The 20,225-nt window shown below is 41.4% G+C and overlaps 1 protein-coding gene across 1 annotated transcript in view; it reads right to left on the reverse strand.

Annotated features, from left to right (window-relative positions):
• Positions 1-1,804: 1,804 nt before the first annotated feature.
• LOC145421626 (ephrin type-B receptor 1-like) overlaps positions 1,805-20,225 on the reverse strand; it is a 141,224-nt gene continuing 122,803 nt past the window's right edge. The window contains exons 18-20 of the mRNA XM_080292190.1: positions 13,634-13,830; positions 13,366-13,524; positions 1,805-10,049 (exon numbers count right to left, since the gene is read on the reverse strand). Coding sequence (XP_080148316.1) covers positions 9,938-10,049; positions 13,366-13,524; positions 13,634-13,830 — 468 coding nt within the window. The 3' untranslated portion in view covers positions 1,805-9,937. The remainder of the gene's footprint in view (positions 10,050-13,365; positions 13,525-13,633; positions 13,831-20,225) is intronic.

Below are 20,225 nucleotides of genomic sequence, written 5' to 3' on the forward strand. Positions count from 1 at the left end.
CAGGTAATAGGTTTCTTTTACATGTGACTCTAGCTTTAAATGTCTTTCAATTTACCCCACATTGTGGGTTTTGAGATTTTTGTGAATTTTTTTGTCAGCTCAGCCCCTTTAAATACCTCCAGTGCTCTGAGGGAAAGTGCTCTGCATCATTCAGATTCACAGGTTATAAACTTCCCCGTTAATCAACAAAGAGTCAAAGTCAAAAACATGAATCACTCACATTTTTAAAGTAAAATAAAATAAAATTCACTTAGTCTGCTGGTATAAAAAGAAAAACTCATTATAAACTTTTATTATCCTTTTTTTTATTATGTCTTGTCTTCTGTAATCTCCTGAGAAATGCATCTTACACTACAACAGGTACAATTTAGACCTAATGTTGCCTCCAGCAGTAAACATTTAACCAAGAATATCAAGCACTTTGATTACCATTACTGCAGCCTGAGTAGACTTAATTTAAACATTATGCAACTGTTCAACTGTTATCTTCTTTTATTGAGTTTGGGCTTCCACAAAGTCCTCCGAACTATGTATAAAACTATGAAAAACAGTGAACTCAACCATATCCTTAAAAAAATCTCCTCATTAAAACTAAATATACAGCAAACTGGTGAAGTGGCGATGAAGGTGACAACATATGGAAATTACTATGTTATATTGTTATCCCACTATTAAAGTGTGAGAAGGTTACACTGCTTAAAAAAGTCCTTCCAGCACAAACTGTATATACAGAGCAGAAGCTGTACAATACATGTATGGATCACCCCCCCCCCCACACACACACACACACACACACACACACACACACACACACACACACACACTGGACGCCCCCAATACACTCAGTTCAGATAAATGGCATCAAGAGTTTTAATAAAAGTGGGAGAAATTAATCGATAATCAGGATGTTTAAACGTAAATGTTGTTAGCATAGCATAGCTCACCTGGCCAAACTTCATAAAAGCTTCTGCTAGCTCTTCTAAAACAATGCAACACTATACAGTGTCTGTGAGCTGTAAATGTAGCCATACATGTAATAAGAAATCTCATTTTCATCTCTGTTTGGATTCAGAAAACAAATTATTTCTATCATTATTATTATTATTATGAGGTGCTCGAGGTTGAGTTTTGTAAGCTAACAGAGCCTAAGTTGTGGGCTTTATGTCATGGTAGGCTAACCTACTGATAATCCATATACAGTATAAAATATAGTTGAAGTCACAGCGAAAGACACACTGTGGAAAACAGTCAGAGATGAATAATAACTAAAGATTTATACTTTCATTGTAATGTCAACAAGTACACATACATTCACTGGCTAACAGCTAGTCGATCACAAATGGTTAACTAATGACTATACCCGGGATAATACTCTTTTTAAATCTACACATCATTTACAAAATATTTGTTTATAAATATTTTGTATTCAACATGAACAGAAACTAGTGACTGAACCTATAAAATCATTAGAAACTATATACCGAGGTCCCACTTTTACACCTACACCCACCCTGGTCATTAAAAAGCATATAATCAGGGCATTTCCACATCCATCTTTTATGTGCCGATGCAATGGATACGTATGCTTCCTTACATGATGTGCTCATCCAAATCTCTGCATGGCAGATCGAAAATATCCTTTCAAGTCCCACAAAGAACTGTATATTAACCCAGCCTGTGACGAACTATCCAGCTTGTGTTCCCCCTCTCACCCTGCATCACCTGTGACTCCAGCAACCCCGAGTCCCAACCTGATAAACTTTAAATTTCCTCTTCATCACAAAACAGAACTGATTTCCAGAAGTCATGGGTTTGAATTGTCTTCTTTATTGACAAACAGTGCATTGTAAATGTAAGAGTCAGAAAGTTTACAGCTACAAACTCACGCACAAAATACAAACATTTTACTGTACACTGAACAGCACTCACACGCACACACACATCCACACACACAATATATTACACCCACACGCGCACACAAACACACAAAGATGCACAGGCTTGCGCATATTCACATTAATTTACAGTAGTATAATACATGACAGTGGGATGCTCTGACTATATGAGCAGTAACACCTAGAACGTTATTGTTGGTAAACAGAGAAAGGCAGATGCAGCTGATTATTGAGCTGCTTTTTCTTTTTTCAAGAGAAATAGTACATTACATACATACTAAAAGGTATGGCAAGCAGTTCGAAGGAAAATAAATTACCATGAGAAAAACAACAAAGTGGAAATTTCTGCAGAGGGAGTGTGCACAGCCAGTCTGCGGTTTAAAGAAACACTTTGTGTAAAATGAGATTACAAAGCTCAAAAAGCTTAGGTTGGAACGCAAATATTTATACATTCGGGCAGAAGACATATATTGTCACAGTTTGGGGAAATATGCTCATCAGAATTCTTTGTATTTATGTATTTTTTTCCTTTTTTTCTTTGTTTTTTTTTGCAAAAGACTTTAAAGAGACATTCCCCGTACAAGTTTTTAATTATTTTCTCCTGGATTTGTGAAGTTACACAAATATTTTTGTAATTGAAATACTTCCCCATCATTCCATAACTGCGCCAAATGATGTGGCATCCTTTTGGTGCCTAAGCCAGACAACTTGAAAGTCACAAAAAGAACTCAGTAAAGAAAGGGTCACACATGGGAGTCGAACCCTCGACTCCTGGATGAAAGTCTTGTGGATTGCAGACTTCATCAATCATTTAAATAAGAACGTCTCTTCCCGGAGAGCTTGAAATGCAACTGAAAAGAACTTGCAGTTGTAAGGGAATATATTTTTCCGAGTGAAAGCAAACTCAAATGTGTTTTCAGCTAAGCGCTAACGTTAGCAATTTAATAACGACCCCAAATTATGAGGCTAACTTGCTCATCAGGTATGATAGATGTTCACGGTTTAGTTTAGGTAGCACGCAGCAACAAAGTACAGCTGAGGCTGATGTGAATTACTGCTGTTTCTCACTTATTTGGTTATGAAGAATCGGACAAAATAATCTAATGATGATGCTTTAAATGTAGCAAGATCACTACACAAAATACAACTCATCCCGAGGGGAACGTGAACCAAATTTCATTGTGATCCGCCCAATTCACATAAATAGCAGTTTCTGGTAACCCATAGTTTTGAATATGTCACAGGGGGGCAAGAGGAAAAATCAGAGGACCACCAAAGTCAGCAGACTTTATCTGTTTGGGCCTATTAATTTCTGCTGAGCATCCCAGAAAACCCCTTTCTGCCCTTGCAGTGTGCACAGCCACAGCGAGGTCAGCCTTATGAATCGCTGTGAACGACTGGGCGCGAGGAGCAAAGCAGGTGGAAAAGAGGAAAAGCCCATTACTTCCACAGCTCCGGCATAAATAGTTTGCTGAAAGCCCACAACAAAACAGTGCGGGGGTCTTTTATGTAAAGAATAGGCGCCAATATATCCTTAAGAGATGCAAGTTCAAAACTGCTGGAGAGAGGAGTGCTTCTAACGCAGAACGATTGCTTGCCTTCAAACTCTGAGTGAAAAAGAGACGGTGGAAATGCGGACTGGAAGCAGAGTGAGCAGTTCAGAGAGGCTGTGGGCATTAGGAGAAGGAGGAGGACAGCTGGGTAGAGCGGAGAGGGAGAGAGAGAGACAAAAAGAGAACGAGTAATCTCTCCACACCCAGCCTCATTTTTATTCAAACACAAGTCAAGCTTTGCCTTTGCTCCTCCACCCCTCTTCCCCACCCCGCTTCTCTCTTCTTCTGCTAATCCTTCCCCTTCCCTTCTTTCCCCTTCTATTACCTATTCCCTTTTACTTTTTCCTCCCCTCTCTTCATAACTCTCACGCTCTCATCTGGTGCCTCACCTACAGTATCTATTACACCAGAGAAAAAGCAGAGGAGAAAGAAAAGCAGCCCAGTCTGACCAGCTTTCAAAAGAAAAAAAGAAAATCTGCAATTAAAAGATAAATCCACCCTAAAGCACTTAGAGGAGACTCACCCTGCATTTCTGGGCCTACTTTGTTGTTTAGGTTTCTACTTTTCTCATTTTTGTGCGTAAGTGGCTAAATATAGTGTGACGGCTACAGTGGAGTCTGAAAGGCAATTTTATCTTAAAGATCTTGCGGTAAATGTCGGGTTTTGATGACAGTTCTGCAGAATAACAGAATGAGGGCTTTTGTCATGTGTGCCTTACAGCAGCACTTACAGCGAGCAGAGCACAATGCATTGCAGCTGCATCAGACGTGGAGTTTTCGCAAACGAGATGGGATGTGGTCACGGATACGTTCACGTGCTCCCAAAACGATCAGGTGCCGCTTTATGTGCAGGCGTGCAAATGTCAACACGACACAAAAGCCCTGTGCAAAATGTATAAATGACAAGTGGCATATCACGTTAAAACAAAAGCAGTTCCAGGTCTGTGTTTTCGTACTTGGTATGCAAAAAAACTGAAGACGAAGAAAAGAATCAAAAAGAGAGTGTGGGTCTGTATTTTCACCAGAGACTTCCTGTCTCTCTGCACACACAACACAAACACATACGGGCATGCACAGTGGTTCACCATCATCTCAGGTGCCAGTAGCATGAAAAGAAGCGCTACTGTGCAAGAGCGAAGGCAGGGAGTAGTGCTTAGGAGTGTTAACATTGCCTCTGTGTACTCGAGCCAACTGATATGATGAACACTTATTACACTACTGTGCTAATAAATTATTAGGCATTGAAAAGTAGTCTGAATATGAGGCTGCAGCATGACTGCAGCAGCCAGCATCAGCAAACTCTGCATGCAGAAGGAAAACTAGTCACAAGATAACAGGATAACAAGCACTGAGTTTGCTGACTGACTCTGATACAAGCCTTACAGCAGTCCTAAAGTTCCCAATTGGTGTCTTTGGCAATCTTCTGCACATAGGAAGCATCTCAGGAAGTGAGGATGTCTGCTGGCATCAGCAGCAGCCAACAGGTCTGTTATACACAGTTAAAGATGGACGACCACGTCGTCTTTAAACTTTAAATTGAAAACTGGACTGCGTTTGTAAAAAAATGGGGAAAAAAATGGGCAAATGTTGCATACACCACTTATACACTGCTCCAAAAATTAAAGGAACGCTTTAAAACACAGCAGATATCAACAGGAGAAATATCATGCTGCATATCTATACTGATATGGACTGGGTAATGTGTTAGAAATGAAAGGATGCCACATCATTTCATGGGAATGAAAATGATCAACCTGCAGAGGGCTGGATTGAAGAATACAACTGACATGAAATTGTGATGTGGAAAGCTGGTCTGCTTTGCAAAACTGTCATTTTGCTGACTCAAAATGGTACTCAGCAGTTTGTTTGGCCCCGTCTGCTTTGTATGCTTGCCTGAAATTGTTGGCGCATGCTGCTAATGAGAAGACGGATGGTGTACTGAAGGGACCTCCTCCCAGACCTGGACCAGGGCGTAGCTGAGCTCCTGGACAGTCTGAAGTGCAACCATGTAGCATCAGCTGAACTGAAAAATTATGTCCCAGAGTTTGTCTGTTGGATTTAGGTCAGGTTATCATGCCGGCAGCAGTGACACTGACCCCAGCCAAATGCAAAACTAGTAAAAAAAAAAAAAAAATCCAGAAAGGGAGAAAATATCCGTCTACCTGTAAAACTATTCCTGTTTTGGGGGTTGTCTCACTGTTGCCCCTCTAGTCCACCTGTTAGTCTCATCAACACCAAAGTAGCTGAAACTGATTAAGAACCCCCTCTACTACTTAACTGGCCAGATTAATAGCCCAGAAGTTTAATGGTCTTGATGCTCTGATTAAAAAGTAGTCCTTCAATTTTTTTGAGCAGTGTACAGCAGTGACAATGTAGCCACGCAAAAAAGCATACCCAACTTGATGATCTATTTAGCTCTAAATGAGACTATAATTTAGTAAATGAACATTGCATTATATTAAATAAGACAGTTTAAGGTACTTTGGCACTGCCTCCACTTTTTATACCCAGTGCCTACCTCTATGTTGTATACACAGTCTGTGGTTTGTAGTAATGACCAGCAAAGTCACACATACAGCTATGGCAAGCATAGAGGGGAAAACAAGTCACCATCTGCTCTGCTTCAAACAAGCCATCACACAGGACTCAACAGAGTTCAAAACCCTGTTTAAGGTTATTCTTCCATTTTTAACACTGGCTAGATTCTCAGCACGTAAAATGCTGAGTGGGAGAAGTGTGTGACCCAATGTGCAAGCTTATGACTTGGCAGTGAAGCGTGGTTGGTCCTGGTACGAATCAAACTCGGAGCACAAGATGAGTTCATTTCGTTTCTGCCAGCAGTGTCCCCAGATAGGGCACCTTTAACTGGTTCACACTGACAAGAAATGATCCCATCCGCAGAGCGACGTACGCCAACCAGACTGGGTCTTCTAAATGTCAGCGCTAATTAAACTTCACACGAACACGTATAAAATATCTCCCTCGTCCTGTCTTACACTTATTTTCTGCCGTGCTTTCAGAGCTACTTTGCCACCATCCACGATTAGTTTTCATTTTTAGCAAGCTGTCACTACGCTTCTTCGCTTCTTTGTGCATGCATGCTGATTTTTTTTTTTTTTTTTGACTATACTCTCTCTTGTTGCTTTTCCAGCAGGCGCACACTCTTCAGACTAGAATTAGTTTCTAATGTGGAACTGGGACACAGCGAGTGTCTTAGGCAAACTTTTCATCTTCAAACTTTTAAAAAGTTGACAGTGAGTGGGAGATATTTTTTTTCATCATTTTATTTTACCATCACATTTCATTGTCTTTGTTTAGTTTAGCTCGGCTCACTTGTGTGTGTGTGTGTGTGTGTGTGTGTGTGTGTGTGTGTAGAAATAGCAAAAAATGTCAATGATTGACTGTTTCTTTCGAAATAAAAACTTTTCTATAGGAGAGAAAATGAGAAAAATCTAAAACTTAACACAATTTAGCCTCAAGCTAGAATTCAGCATACATTACAGACAGCATAGCTACATATCTGGCTCCTGACTTGTTTACATGCTCTCCTTTCTTTTTTATTATTATGATTTGTTTGTAGGCAACAGATTCAGGGTGGATTAGCTTTTAACTCAGAAACCTGCTTTCACAAACTCCATCTTTAACACTCAAATCATCCTCTTGAGGTTTCTCCAGGTATCCCCTCTGTGGCGAACACTTGTGCTTGAACCAAGACACGCAACGGTATAAACACAAGACGTGTCATAGATCACTTATGCCTTCATTGGGGTTTGGTTTGGTTTTTTTCACAAACACTGACACAGCAACATGTGAAATGGTTCCCAAAACTAACATTTACACTTGCTGAGAAGAAAGAAAAACATGAATCGGAAGAACAGACACACTCGACTACAGATGTTGCATAACGCAGCAAGATGCCTGTCTGTGTTGATAGTTTTCATTTCCTCTGCATGAATTTTGTTTCTTTTTCGTCTATTCTTTTCTTAGGTGGCATTCAATATGAGCTTTTAGGGCGCACTAGTTGTCTCGCTCTTTATTAAACCCCGGAGCCAGGGCTGAAACTGTTTTCTTTCTCTTTTTTTTCCACAGGCATCTATTCACAACGAATTATGCCTCTGAACTACTGACACGCTCCCAGTTGATCTCAATACTTCCTGATAAAATGCTCAATAAGCTGCTGTTGCCAGGCAACAAATGCAATTGCGGGCCGCGCCGTTGGAGTGGAGTTTCGGGGAAACAAGTGCAAACTGAAATGTTTGGAGGTTTTGTTTTTTCTTCTTCTTGGGTTTAAAAAAAAGAAAAGAAAAGCCACAGACCCCTTCAATGTCACAGTGTTCATAAATAAAAAGACTTTGGGGCATCCCAGCAGTGGCGAGCGGTGGTGCGAGACAAACACAAACACAGCATTTTTTTTTTGTTTGTTTTTTTTTGTTGTAGGAGCCATGCAGCAGTGAAAGCGTGTTAAAAGCAAACAACTGTCACTTCTGTCATCATGAGCCCGAGCTCGCAGCGGATGACAAATAAAATCATAACATCCAATCAGAGGTGCTGATGGGTAATCCGTGCACGCGTGTGACCAGAGGGGTTTTGTTGGGCGGGGTGGTGGTGGTTGGAGGCAGAGCGAGCCTGCTGTTGTTTCACAGCTGGTAATCCGCTCAGCGCTGAGATAAAAGAGATCTCCCAGTGCTTCTCCACCAGTGTGCCCTGTAGTGAGATCAGGCCTTCTTTATATCATATTTTGTTAGGACGAGCTTCAGTATTTAGAAAAAAAAAAGATAAATAAGTCACCAGTTTTGCCTCTTCACTGAAAGCATGTGGTATTTCACTGTATCTCTTCTTGTTTGATCTCTTTATCTCTTCTCTGACACTGAAAAGGTTGCCGTCTGCAGATGAGGAACACGGATAGGTCATTTCCTGTCATTTCATCTGCAAACTGACGCGGCGGTATTAATCGGAGATGTCAATCGGGAAATGAGACTGTCAAAACGGGCTCTGACGGCAACGTGTCCGGCAGCCGGCGAATAAGAAAAATGAATGAAAACAAAGAGTCCTGCATGGCTGCCTGCTGCTGAGCGATGAATGCCACCTGGATGGTGGCCATGACAAAGTTTAGACGGGAAGATCTGTTTCCACGCGTGGACAGAACATGAGCGTTGGATTTCTGGTTGGTTTTGTGCTTGGCTGGCAGGCGGCTTTAGGATTTGCAGCCAAATCACAAGAACACTGGATACCTTTGGTGTCTTTTAAAGATTCTCTGGACACCGCGGCGCTTTCACAACAGGTGCAATCTCGATAACTGGTAATGACACAGTACCCACAGTCTTAAGCTGCTTTATTCTTCTGCGCCACCAAGCATGCATGCGCTTTGATTCCTGGCTCAGAAAAGAGAGACATACCACTATGGTTTGAATATTTCTAATTGGCTTTACTCAGTGGGCATTTGTGCTGATTGTGAAACATCATCCATTATGAGTTCTCTGTGAATTAAGTACTTTAAGTAGGCCAGGCCCTGGTAGCACTTTCACTGAAAGAGTTTATCTTTTCATGGCTGCATGGAAAGTACAAAAAAAAAAGAAGGAGAAGAAAAAAAACAGAACACTGAAACCTATTTTCTTTCTTTTTTTGTTTGCAGTCCACAGCACTTCAGAATTTGCTCCAGTGATGATTCAGGCGGGGAAGAGAATCGTTGAGAAGTCACAAATACTCCAGCGACACTGAACTGTCTGTTGCTGTTAGCGAACGCAAACGCTAATGAGCAAATAGGAAAGAAATATCCCGTATCACAAATATGTACAAACTCTTCAATATGAAGATAGCTTTTTTTTTATTAAAAAAGGTCCCCTTTAAACGGTTGGCTCTTGTCAGGATTCAGATGGTAGCAATTTTTCAGGAACACGCTGAAGTAGTCTCTGGATTTAACAAGCCTGCTCGCGCGTCTCGTCTCTTAAAACCCTTTTTGTCAGTCTTTTGGTCCGGTTTGTGCCCCTTCATATAAACGTCTGCTCAGCCACTTCTTTCTTCAAAGCAGAGTGTTTTGTGTCCTCATGAAAAAAAACAAAAACAAAACAATCTTCCTTTAATTCAAGATGGTTTAAATGGTCTGTAGATTTCAGTGATAGCATTCACAGTTACGCTGGCATGTGGAAAAAGGGGGGTAATGATTTTAGAGCCTCATGCTCAGTAAGTTTTCCTTTTTTCCCCACTTATTTTTGTTTTTACTCTTTGTGAGAATAATGCATCTACACTGAATTTCTCCCAGGAGCCATTTTCGTTTTGGAAGCTAAATGGCATAAAAGAAGTCCATCCTGTCACTGGGGGACGGATCTGTCCATGCAGACACACAAATGGCTAACGATGATTTTTTGAAAGCGCGTGAAGTGATTGAGATCTCCAAAAGCAGCAAACTTAATTGTATGAGCTTAAAAACTGAAGTATAGGACAGCCTGCTCGCTCACAGACTGCACCCAGGTCAAGTGTTTCCCCCGTGTGGCTACACGGATTCGGTGGGAGACTGATCATCGGCTTGGTGCCTCATTAGCTGCACGCTGGTCAGGATCTTCTTCTGGTGTCCAGCTAGAGACACTCCGATCCTCTGCAGATCTCTGGGAAGACAGAGATACGGATATGAGGTTTTGTCTTCATAACAACAATCAAATATAAATTGAACACTCCATGTAGTACACCATTTACAAAATCAGTGTTGTGTGTGAATGTGTGTGTGAATGGGTGGATGACTGGATGTGTAAAGCGCTTTGGGGTCCTTAAGGACTAGTAAAGCGCTATACAAATACAGGCCATTTACCATTTTACCATCCTAGGCCCTCTGCTACACCTGACCCACCTCCCGCTTCCTGTGTTTACTGTCACTACCCAAAAAAGGCACAAAAAAATCAATTTTTATATGGTTATCATTGGAACTGCTGTCTGTAGGATTGTAAACCAGGAAATCAACACTACAGTAAACATGAGCAGCGCTTTAACTGGCCAAGAAAAGGTGCCAGTGCTCACAACAGCTTGAACATGTAGTAGAGTCTGTTTGTAACTGCTACAGATTAGTAGCTTGTGTTTAACTAACAGGGAAGATACAGGAGAGGCCATCACTGAGTTATAAAGTGGGTGTGACTAAGGTGTAGGGGCACCCATCCTTGTAGGCACGATTGTCATAGCAACAACAACCACTCACTGACAAGCTTCAATAAACTGCTAGCATCAACTAAGCTAGCTCTAGCTCAGTTAATGCTAATGGCTCACCACAACTATCAACTTCGGCTACACTTTGATATTGAAATGGACCTCGCTCTCGGGATTTGTAAAGCGATTTGAATGGCTGGAGGATCTGAATAAATGTGACTGGACTGGAAAAACTTTTTTTTTCAGGATTTCAGCATGAACACCACAAAAAGAGCAAAGCAATGAATTCACAATTCAGTTCTGTAACGCATGACGTCACCCCATTGAAAGTGAATGACAGGCCAGAGTGTCGAAGCCTAAACCGCAATACACAAATCCTGCCTCAGTGCAGTGCCGAGTTGTTTCGATGAGCAGCTCTTATATTTTTGCTAAAAGTGGTTGTCAGTCAGGAGTTGTTGCTGCCTGCTCCAGTCTGTGCGTGGGTGCAGGGGCACACATACACAAACACGGGCATGTTTGTGGGTTAACTTTGAAAGGACATTTATTGACATTAATGCATTCTCGTGTCTCTTGCTTCTAGTTTAACTACCGCAACTGAGTGCCACACTATTATCCGAACTGTAACCTAAACCGGCTTTAACCTTAAAACTAAAACCTGTAACCTAAAAAAAAATTAACAAACTTTGAAGAGGTGCTGATCCGAGCCAAACTGGTTTTCACAAAGATGAGTGGAGAAGTCCAAACTATATTTTTGACTAAGTTCTTATGTAAGGATGGCTTTGGTTTTCTGTAACAAATAACAGATTGTGGGTTGCATAAAGCTGCAACCCACAATCTGCCCGTTCTGTGCAGCCACAGTTTGAACTGGCACAATCACACACAACATTCAGTGAGTGTATCCTTAGAGCTGTCCTCCTTTCAGTACAGTAGCTTTGTGATTGCTTGCATGTTTGGCGATATCTGTAAGTGTTAGCTGTTAAGAAAAAACAGCCCTGGTTTAGACACACTCTGAATGTTTACTGCATTAGCATATACTGTGTAATAACTTCCTTTCTTAATTCGATAAATAGGTACACCATCCATTGCAGAAAGATGTATTTAGACTGAAAATTTGAGGCATCTTGAAGCCCTTCCAGTTACTGTTCGCCTAAGCCTCATCAGAAATGGTCTCAGTGGAAAGGTGGCTGTCAAGACGCTGTGCTTTAGGGACCGAAACAGGGAAAAAAGGCTAAATCATACAAAACTACACAAGAACTAGAACTAGACTGAAAATCAGTGACAACAGGTCTTATGGAGTGATGAATACAGACTTGAAATTTCTTGTTCAAATCATCACTAACATGTTCAGAGGAGGTCAGAAAGTAACTACAGCAGTGAGTGTCTAAAACCATCTGCAGAGCAAAGTGTCCTAATTTGGGGGTTTGTGGATCCTGTCTAAACTGATGGAAATCAGATTTTTGGTCCACCATGCAATACCATCTGGAAAGTGCCTGAATGGCAACAGCTTCATTTTTCAGCATGACAGTGATCCCAAACACACTGCCAATGCAGTAAAATCATACTTGGACAGACAAAAATACACAATGGAACACTATCAGTCATGAATTGACCTCCGCAGAGCCCAGATGAAGCAGCGTGGGATTATCGTGACAGAAAACAGAACAAAAGGCAGCCAACATGCAAAGAAGAGCTGTGAATGACCTTTGAGAGGCCTGGAGAACTATTGCTGAAGACTACTTAAAGAAAGCACAAGAAAGCTTACCTAAGAAAGTTGAGGCTGTTTTGAAGAATAAACGTGGTCATTCCAAATACTGATGTTTATGAAGAAAGTCAATATTTATAACTATGTATTGGGCTTATATGCTATAATTTCTACTCATGTTTCAAAAACTGCTGCAGCTACTCTCCATTTTACCAGCAAAATATAAAGAAATGATGGGCGGTCAAAGACATTTGCACTGTACGGTACATTATTACATATTAGCTATGTAATAGCAACATAGCATGGGCAGAAATTTGAAATCAGTACTATTTTAGAGACCGAATACCTAATTAAAAACTCCTAAAAAGTGACTTCAGGTAGGTATTCCCTCCATTTTTCTCATATTAGTGATTCATTTTGCATGAAAAGTATTTTAAAGTTCACTCAGTATTCTAACTCTGCCTTTATTACACCGTAACTGTGTTAAAATACACTTAATTAATCCCGTTGGTGAAATTTACCCTCTGCTTTTGACCTATTTTAGCTATTTTAGGAGTGGTAGACAGCCACAGTGTAACCAATGGGGACCAGCTCCAGGTCTGGCGCTTTGGTCAAAGGTGAGGGCGGCAACCACGGGTGGACTATTCACAGATAGAAAATTAAGGACAGGCCCAGCAGCTGTCTAAATGAATTAAAGAGACACCTCTCACACATATATGGAATCTTTGCAGGGTAATTCAGACAGGATAAAAGTGATCAACCCATCTCTTCTAATGACAAAACTGAATCATTGATTAAACCCTGCTAAACTGTGCAAATTTCTTTCATGGACACATTGCTTTTTATTTGTCTGTAATATAATGGCACTTGGAGCATTTTATACCATGAGGCATAGAAAAAATAAGGATGGCAGTAAGCAAGCCAGATACAGAGAGACAGACAAGTGTTCACACAGTCAGCCAACCAGCTGCCCCACCAGTCTTCCAACAAAAAAGATGCCGACTTGGCAGGATCAGCTAAGTGTGAGACTCAGGCAAAGAGAAGCAGACAGACAAAAATAGAGGCAATTTAATGGCTAAACCTACTCAGCTGTGATTTGCGTGACGAGGGGCAAAGAGGTGAAGCCCGAGCCCAGAAAGGAGTCTCTGTACTGGGTCATCTTCAATGCAGCCAGCCAGTCTTCTACTGAGCTCACCCTGCTTAGGTCTGGAGCTCCACGGTCTAACAAGGGATGATGGGGAGGACTGCAGAGAGTAGATACAAGAGAACGTGGAGTTTAAAACAGAGGGAAACAGAGGGATAAGATAGGGAGAGTGTGTTTGTGTATGTAAATGAGTTTGTATCTCTGCTCACCCAGGGACCATGTTGTTGGTGCCGGCTTTGAGAGATGCAGGGTTGCGTATCATTTTGTCCAACATGCTGACAATATCGGGGAACTTTGGCCGGGCGTTTCTGTCTTTCTGCCAGCAGTCCAGCATCAGTTGGTGCAGCACTACTGGACAGTCCATGGGAGCTGGAAGTCTGAAGTCCTGCTCTATGGCATTTATCACCTAGGGCACAGCAGAAGAGTCACACAGGAAAAGGAGAAGACCCAAATGACCACAAAAGGTTATAGAAGAAAACTGCAGCATGATGTATATTTAAGGCTCACTGGGGAAAGCTTATATAATCAGTATCTTTATAATAAAGCTTTGGCAAGGCTTAATGAGAAAGATGTAGCTTATTAAATCCGTGCTATTCCTGGTATTCTATTTCCCCCCTTCTAATTTGTACTTCCTTTAGACCTACTATTCCTTCTCCCCATCATTAACTTATGGTACTTTTGTGTTCAGGAAGTTTTCAAAACCAATCACATCACAAGGGTCACGCTCCAAAGAGTCCAGCTCTATCTCCCACCTGTTTGGGTTTTGACTAGTTCAACTGCCAAATTTTATTTTATAAACAATGTACATTCAATTCAATTTTATTCATATAGCGCCAAATCACAAGAGCAGTCACCTCAGTGTGATTTATATTGTAAGGTAAAGATCCTACACTAATACAGAGAAAACCACAACAATCAGATGACACCCCATGAGCAAGCAATTGATGAGAGTGGGAAGGGAAAAGGAAGAAATCTCCAGCAGAACCAGGCTCAGGGGGTGACAGGAGGAAGACGGGACAAAAGACATACAGTGCAAAAGAAACAGAGTGAAGAAGAAACACTCAGTGCCCCCAACACCAAACCAGGCTAACCGATCCAGCCCTGACTATAGGCTTTATCAAAAAGGAAAGTTTTAATCCTTATATTAAAAGTAGAGACGTGTCTGTCTCCTGAATCCAAACTGGGAGCTGCCTTCACAGAAGCCTGAAAGCTGAAGGCTCTGCCTCCCATTCTACTTTTAAAAAAGTAGAATGGGAGGCAGAAGCCAGCACCCTAAGAGCAAAGTTCTCTATTGGGGTGATATGGTAGCAGTCATCTCTAAATGATCTCTAGACTTTTAAACTTGAAGAAATTAATTAGATAATGATATAGCTCTATAGACCATTTGGGCATCTTAATTTGCTACTTTAGTTTTATAATTGCAATTTATAACAGTCACTGGCAATACAGACAGTAAAAAACATGCATATAGTTTCTTGGTCAACAAAAAGAAATCAACATGGAAGTAGCATAAACCTGCATTCTATCTAAAGGCCACCAGATGGCGATAGTTGTGGTTGCAAAAACTCTTCCGGTCCTCCAGAAATTTGGAAAAGGGGCTTTTTGCCTTGACCTCTGTAAAAACTTTTCCCGCAGAATTTATGGTCTCAGCCACTTTTGGGATTTGGATCATACTGAAAATATTGAATCTGTGTTTTTAATGTCAGTTATACTATATTTCAAATGGCTGATTATCTATGGCATGAAACCTGAATGTTCATTGGCTAATGACTTGTCAGTCACAAGCCAGTTTCACAGTCAGACCAGACACTCTTTGTCACCAACCAAGATGGTAATGTTGCATCTAATCATTGGTGCTTGATGAAACATAAAAGACGGAATTCAGACACCAATGAGTGATGTCATGTTAGCTACGTCCATGATGATCGCCATGGCTAATATCAGCCGATATGGTGATATTTGACTGACACATAAGCACATATCTAGTATCTAAAGCGCCCAGTTGTAGGCCAAGGGATTTAACAATATAAAAAAAGAGTCAGCCAATTAGCCCAAATCAAAGCCTAAAGTCTTGATATATAGTATTGCACTGTATTTACCGTAATTGTCGGGCTATAAGCCGCTACTTTTTGCACAAGCTTTAAACCCTGCGGCTTTTAGTCAGGTGCGGCTTTTCTATGGATTGTCCGTGATTTTTGTCATATCGTAAGACGATTTGTTTTGTTTGTTCCGCTGTTGTACGGCACTACGTTGCCTGGCGGAAGGGCATGTGATCAGACACACAGTATCGGGGTTCAAGAGTGGTATGTTGGTCACATGTCCATCCGCCAGGCAACATAGTGCCGTACAAGTAGCGCGAAAAACAAACTTCAAAGTAGCGCTACACGTTCAGCCGGAGGCGTGGATGACGAGCGGCAATAAACTTGCGAAAAGCAAGTCATGCTCAACTCCACCGGTGGAATCTGACAGCGTGGAAAAATGTGAAAACATCCATGATCACCAACGGATTTCGAAGGGCTGGACTGCTGCATGATGGAGAGGAGGACACCGCCACGGCCCTTCTGAGGGTGTTCGACTCTGACACTGACAACGAGGATTTGTTTGGTTTTGAAAGTGACAACGAAGGAAAGAAGCTGAGAGTGGATGACGAAGCCATCCTGAGCCTGTTCGTTTCCAACACTGGAGAAGAGGACTTTGGTGGTTTTAGTGCGCAGGAAGAAGAGGAAGATGGTGGTGAATGACTGACTTTTCTTCTTGTTAAAGCCGTGTCACTGCACCTGAGCCTAAAAGGTAGGCCGAATCTATTTTTCTGGTGTGCTGTAGGTTATTGTTATGTACTACATTTGTTACTCATTTATAAAGCACAGTACATGTTTCGTACTTGTAATTACCGCTACTTTTACATAAAAGTTGTGCAAATATGTACCCATAACTTGTTTTTCAAAAATATTAATAAAAGGGGTGTGTCTCCAAACAGCCATCTCTTTCCTGACAATTCCCTTTGTGCATATTCTCTTACATATGATAAGTCAACATTGAAACACCTGCGGCTTTTAGTCAGGTGCGGCTAATGTATGTACAAAACAGGATTTTCCCCTGATTTTAGCTTGTGCGGCTAATATTCAGGTGCGCTTTGTAGTCCGGGAAATACGGTAGTCGCTTTTGATATACATTTGACAAAAGTAGGTTCTCATAAATATGAAGGTTTGTGATGTGCGACATATTAAAGGGCTAAAAAGATCATCCCCCTGAGTCGATCTCTCTCGCTGCTGTTTGTCACTTGCTTCAGGCAGACCGCCATACGGCAAAGAGTGGAACGTCTTCTGTGTTATGGCTCCTTTGTGATTTCAGTCGATAAAAACAGGCATATTTTTATAGAACAATCTTACCTCGTTCAGCTTTATTTAAAACCACATAAAAATGAAAACTCGGATTAGTTAAGAGGATCCAATTTCCGTTTAAGAACTTCATCCTGACACAGCGTGCAGTCGCACAGTATATCCAGATATTCATCTCTAAGCAGCAGTAACTTCTGCTGCAGTCTCAGATGTCAAGGCAGGTAGTTTTACACAGAGGAGCTTTTGATTTCATCACGCCAGTGCAGGTACTGAGAATGATAAAGCTCTTTCAAAGTTTTGATTTTTTTTCTCCCTGTGAAAACTTTTAGGCAGGAATTTTGTAAAGCAAAGAGGTTGTGCTAGATGTGTCAGGATACCTTTGAGTGCAGAATGTAATTATCCAGAACATCATGGAATTTAAAACTAACTGCCTCGCCACTCTAAAAATAATCAAAGAAAGGAAATATCACGTTTAGTAACCATTATCTGAAATTATTCGGCCCCCTGTGTCAGATTTGTGAAATTATTATTTTTTATTTCTCCCCAGCTGTAATTACAATCGTTGTAATGTTTAAAACTCCCATTGTGGTGTGCCCCGAAGGTTTAAAAAGTGCCTTCTATCATCTTTTATACATGTTCTGTCTAGCAGATTCAGACATCCAATTACTATCATCTTTCTTGTCATCTTTCACACTCTTTAGACACATACAATCAGTCTCTTTTTCTGCCTTATAAATTAAAGGTGGCTTAATATATACTCAAGAGACATAAAAAGAGAATAAATGGCAGAACTGTACTGATGACACATCTGAGGTAAAACTTGATTTGGCCTAGTGAAGACTTGTCAGAGCTTTTCTGTTTATTTCTAACAAAGGAAAATGCAGAAATTGAATTAAAACTTAAGTATCAATACAACAATACTGAGGAAACTCGATGTTATTCTCGTGCTTTATGAAAACTACATTTCTTTACATTAGCTGCCGAATGTAAATGAAAATAGACAAATCCAAGTTAGACAACACTGGAGCATTTCTTCAAACGTATTGGGTCCTAGAAACTGCAGCTGCACACTGAAAAAGAGTTGCTAGGTTTGCAAGGTCATGTACTGGACCTGTTATATATCTTGTCCACAAAATTTTCTAATATCTACATGTCAACATGCACTGCTGGTGGATATTAGCTGAGTTTGCCGAAGTGATCAGACGCTTCATTATATACTCCCCCATGTCTGCTAAGCTGTCTTCTTGTCTTTGATGGGCAAGGCTGAAACAACAAAACACAGCCCGTGAAAGCATGAAAGAAGAGAATCCCTTTGCTGTTCCCTAGTCTCAGAGATAGGCAAAGGTCATGCACAAGGATCGACTTCAGATTCTGTCCGTAGCCAAAGGCAATCAACAACTGCTGCACACGAATTTCCTTATGGGCTGGTCGAACGCTGACGGCTCTTAGAAGAATATCTGACCCTGACGTGCTGAAAGATTTTTGTGTCTGCCTTGTCCTGACTGCGAGGAGCTATCTCATGTAGGCTTGTGGTGAGGGTGCTTAGAGCATCTTTTTCTTTGGTCACAGTGACCAAAGAAACGTCCCAACATTTTGGAGTTGTCTGCGCAATTGTGTCAGAAAGGAGGAGTTCGGTTTTCCTTGAGCTTGGTCTAAAATTTGCCCTAGCCGGTCACCTTTCATGTGATTCCACATTCTTGGTCTGGCCTCAATCTTCAAACTCAATGCCAGGTAGGTATCAAAGACGCTACATGTTCCCTTGGCTATAGAGGAATATTCTTCTATCGTGGGAAGATAGAAGAATATACACACTTAAGAGCTACCTGGTTGCAGACTTTATACCAGTGAGGAACCGTCAGTGATGGTTACTACCTATGGCTGGTTGTCAGAGAATGCAAACATCACCCGAGAAAGGCAGTGCTGGGATTTCTGACAGCTGTGCTCCTTCTGCCATCACTCAGTGCTACAGGGAGCGGGTGGTTCTTCTGACATAAGAACCACGCACTCCGATATGGGTTGAACAGCCTGGAGATGAGCTGTTTAGAAGTTGTTGTTCCATTTAGTTGAGGTAACTTCTGTCAGCGTCAGGGTCGGGATTTGTTTCAGCAGTCAATCCAAGACAGCCGATTTTTACAAACTACTTTTACTACTAAACTATCTCTATACCTCTATACCTCTGCCATCTCGACCACCACATCCCCACCCAGTGTACTGGCAACAGATTATTCAGAAAAAATGGTTGTCCAAATTCAAAAACTAAGACCCTTTGTCTACAAATCACTGCCTCAACAGTTATTTCAACTCACTGTTTATTGGTTCACAATCCCTGGTGTGTACCCACCCTACCCCATCAATTGACCTCCACATCCACCGGCACACCTGCTCCTGTTTTTCTGCCCTGTAACCACAGTACTGCCAGATTTTCTGCTTTGCATTCCTGCCAGAGTGGTCCAGCTTTTTGTCATGTTATCCTGCCTACCTACATTTATGTATGACCTCTGCCTGTATCTGGACTTACTCCTGCCAGCTTTCGCCCCCTCGGACTCCTCTGCCTCTCCTTGCTTTGATCATTGACCTACTAAACTTTGTTTTCGCTCCACCTTTTGTCTGGCTGTGATTTGCACGTCTGTGACCAAACTTCTAAACTTCTACCTCTACAGTAGTGCGAGAATGAAATAATACTTTAGTGTGTGTGTGTTTTTCTTCTTTTTGTCACAGTTCCCTGTAAATGTAAAGTAACAAGTCTGTCTCAGTGTAGTTGGAAGTCTAGCTCGCGGTAAGCTGAGGTAATGCGGTGCTTCTCCTACTGTAAATGCAGCACGGGGGATTTGTCTGTTCGCTGAGTGAACTCTACTTGACCCCGGCACACTTCTCGGGCTTTGTGCTGCATAAATTCACTTTAAGCACCACTGTCAATCAAAATAGCAGCGAATGTAGTGAAACATCACAGGTCTCTTTCATGATTAATTCATGTTGAACACAGCACCTGCAGTGGCTCCGCTGACAATTTCCCCGCTCCGTGTTCTTTGAAATTGCATGTGTGTGTAAGTGTGTGTGTGTGTGCATGCCTTTACACATGTATGATTGCATGTGTGTGTGTGGATTAGCAGGGTGTGTGTCATATGTGTGAGTTTAGGGTGTGAGATTCATGCATAGTTAATGCCCCGGCAGACCTTCGTTAGTGGTAACACACACTTTCACCATCATTATACGCAGTCTCTGCCATTATAAATCTGTCTCTATCATTATACTGACTGTGTCATTACTGCTGCATAGGCTGCTTCTGTTGCTTGCGAGCAAGCATGGGGGAGAAGACTGGGGGAGCTGCAAGGGGAGAAAAATGTGAATGTGTGAAAGAAGGGGAAAGAGGTGTTTAAGGTGATATAGAAGCTACATGGGGAAAATGGTGCTCCACAGAAATGAATTAGTTTTATGATTTAAATAAAGACTTATGTCTCAGTCT

The sequence above is a fragment of the Astatotilapia calliptera genome, chromosome 17, assembly GCF_964374335.1.
Source record: "Astatotilapia calliptera chromosome 17, fAstCal68.1, whole genome shotgun sequence".
NCBI lineage: Eukaryota > Metazoa > Chordata > Actinopteri > Cichliformes > Cichlidae > Astatotilapia > Astatotilapia calliptera.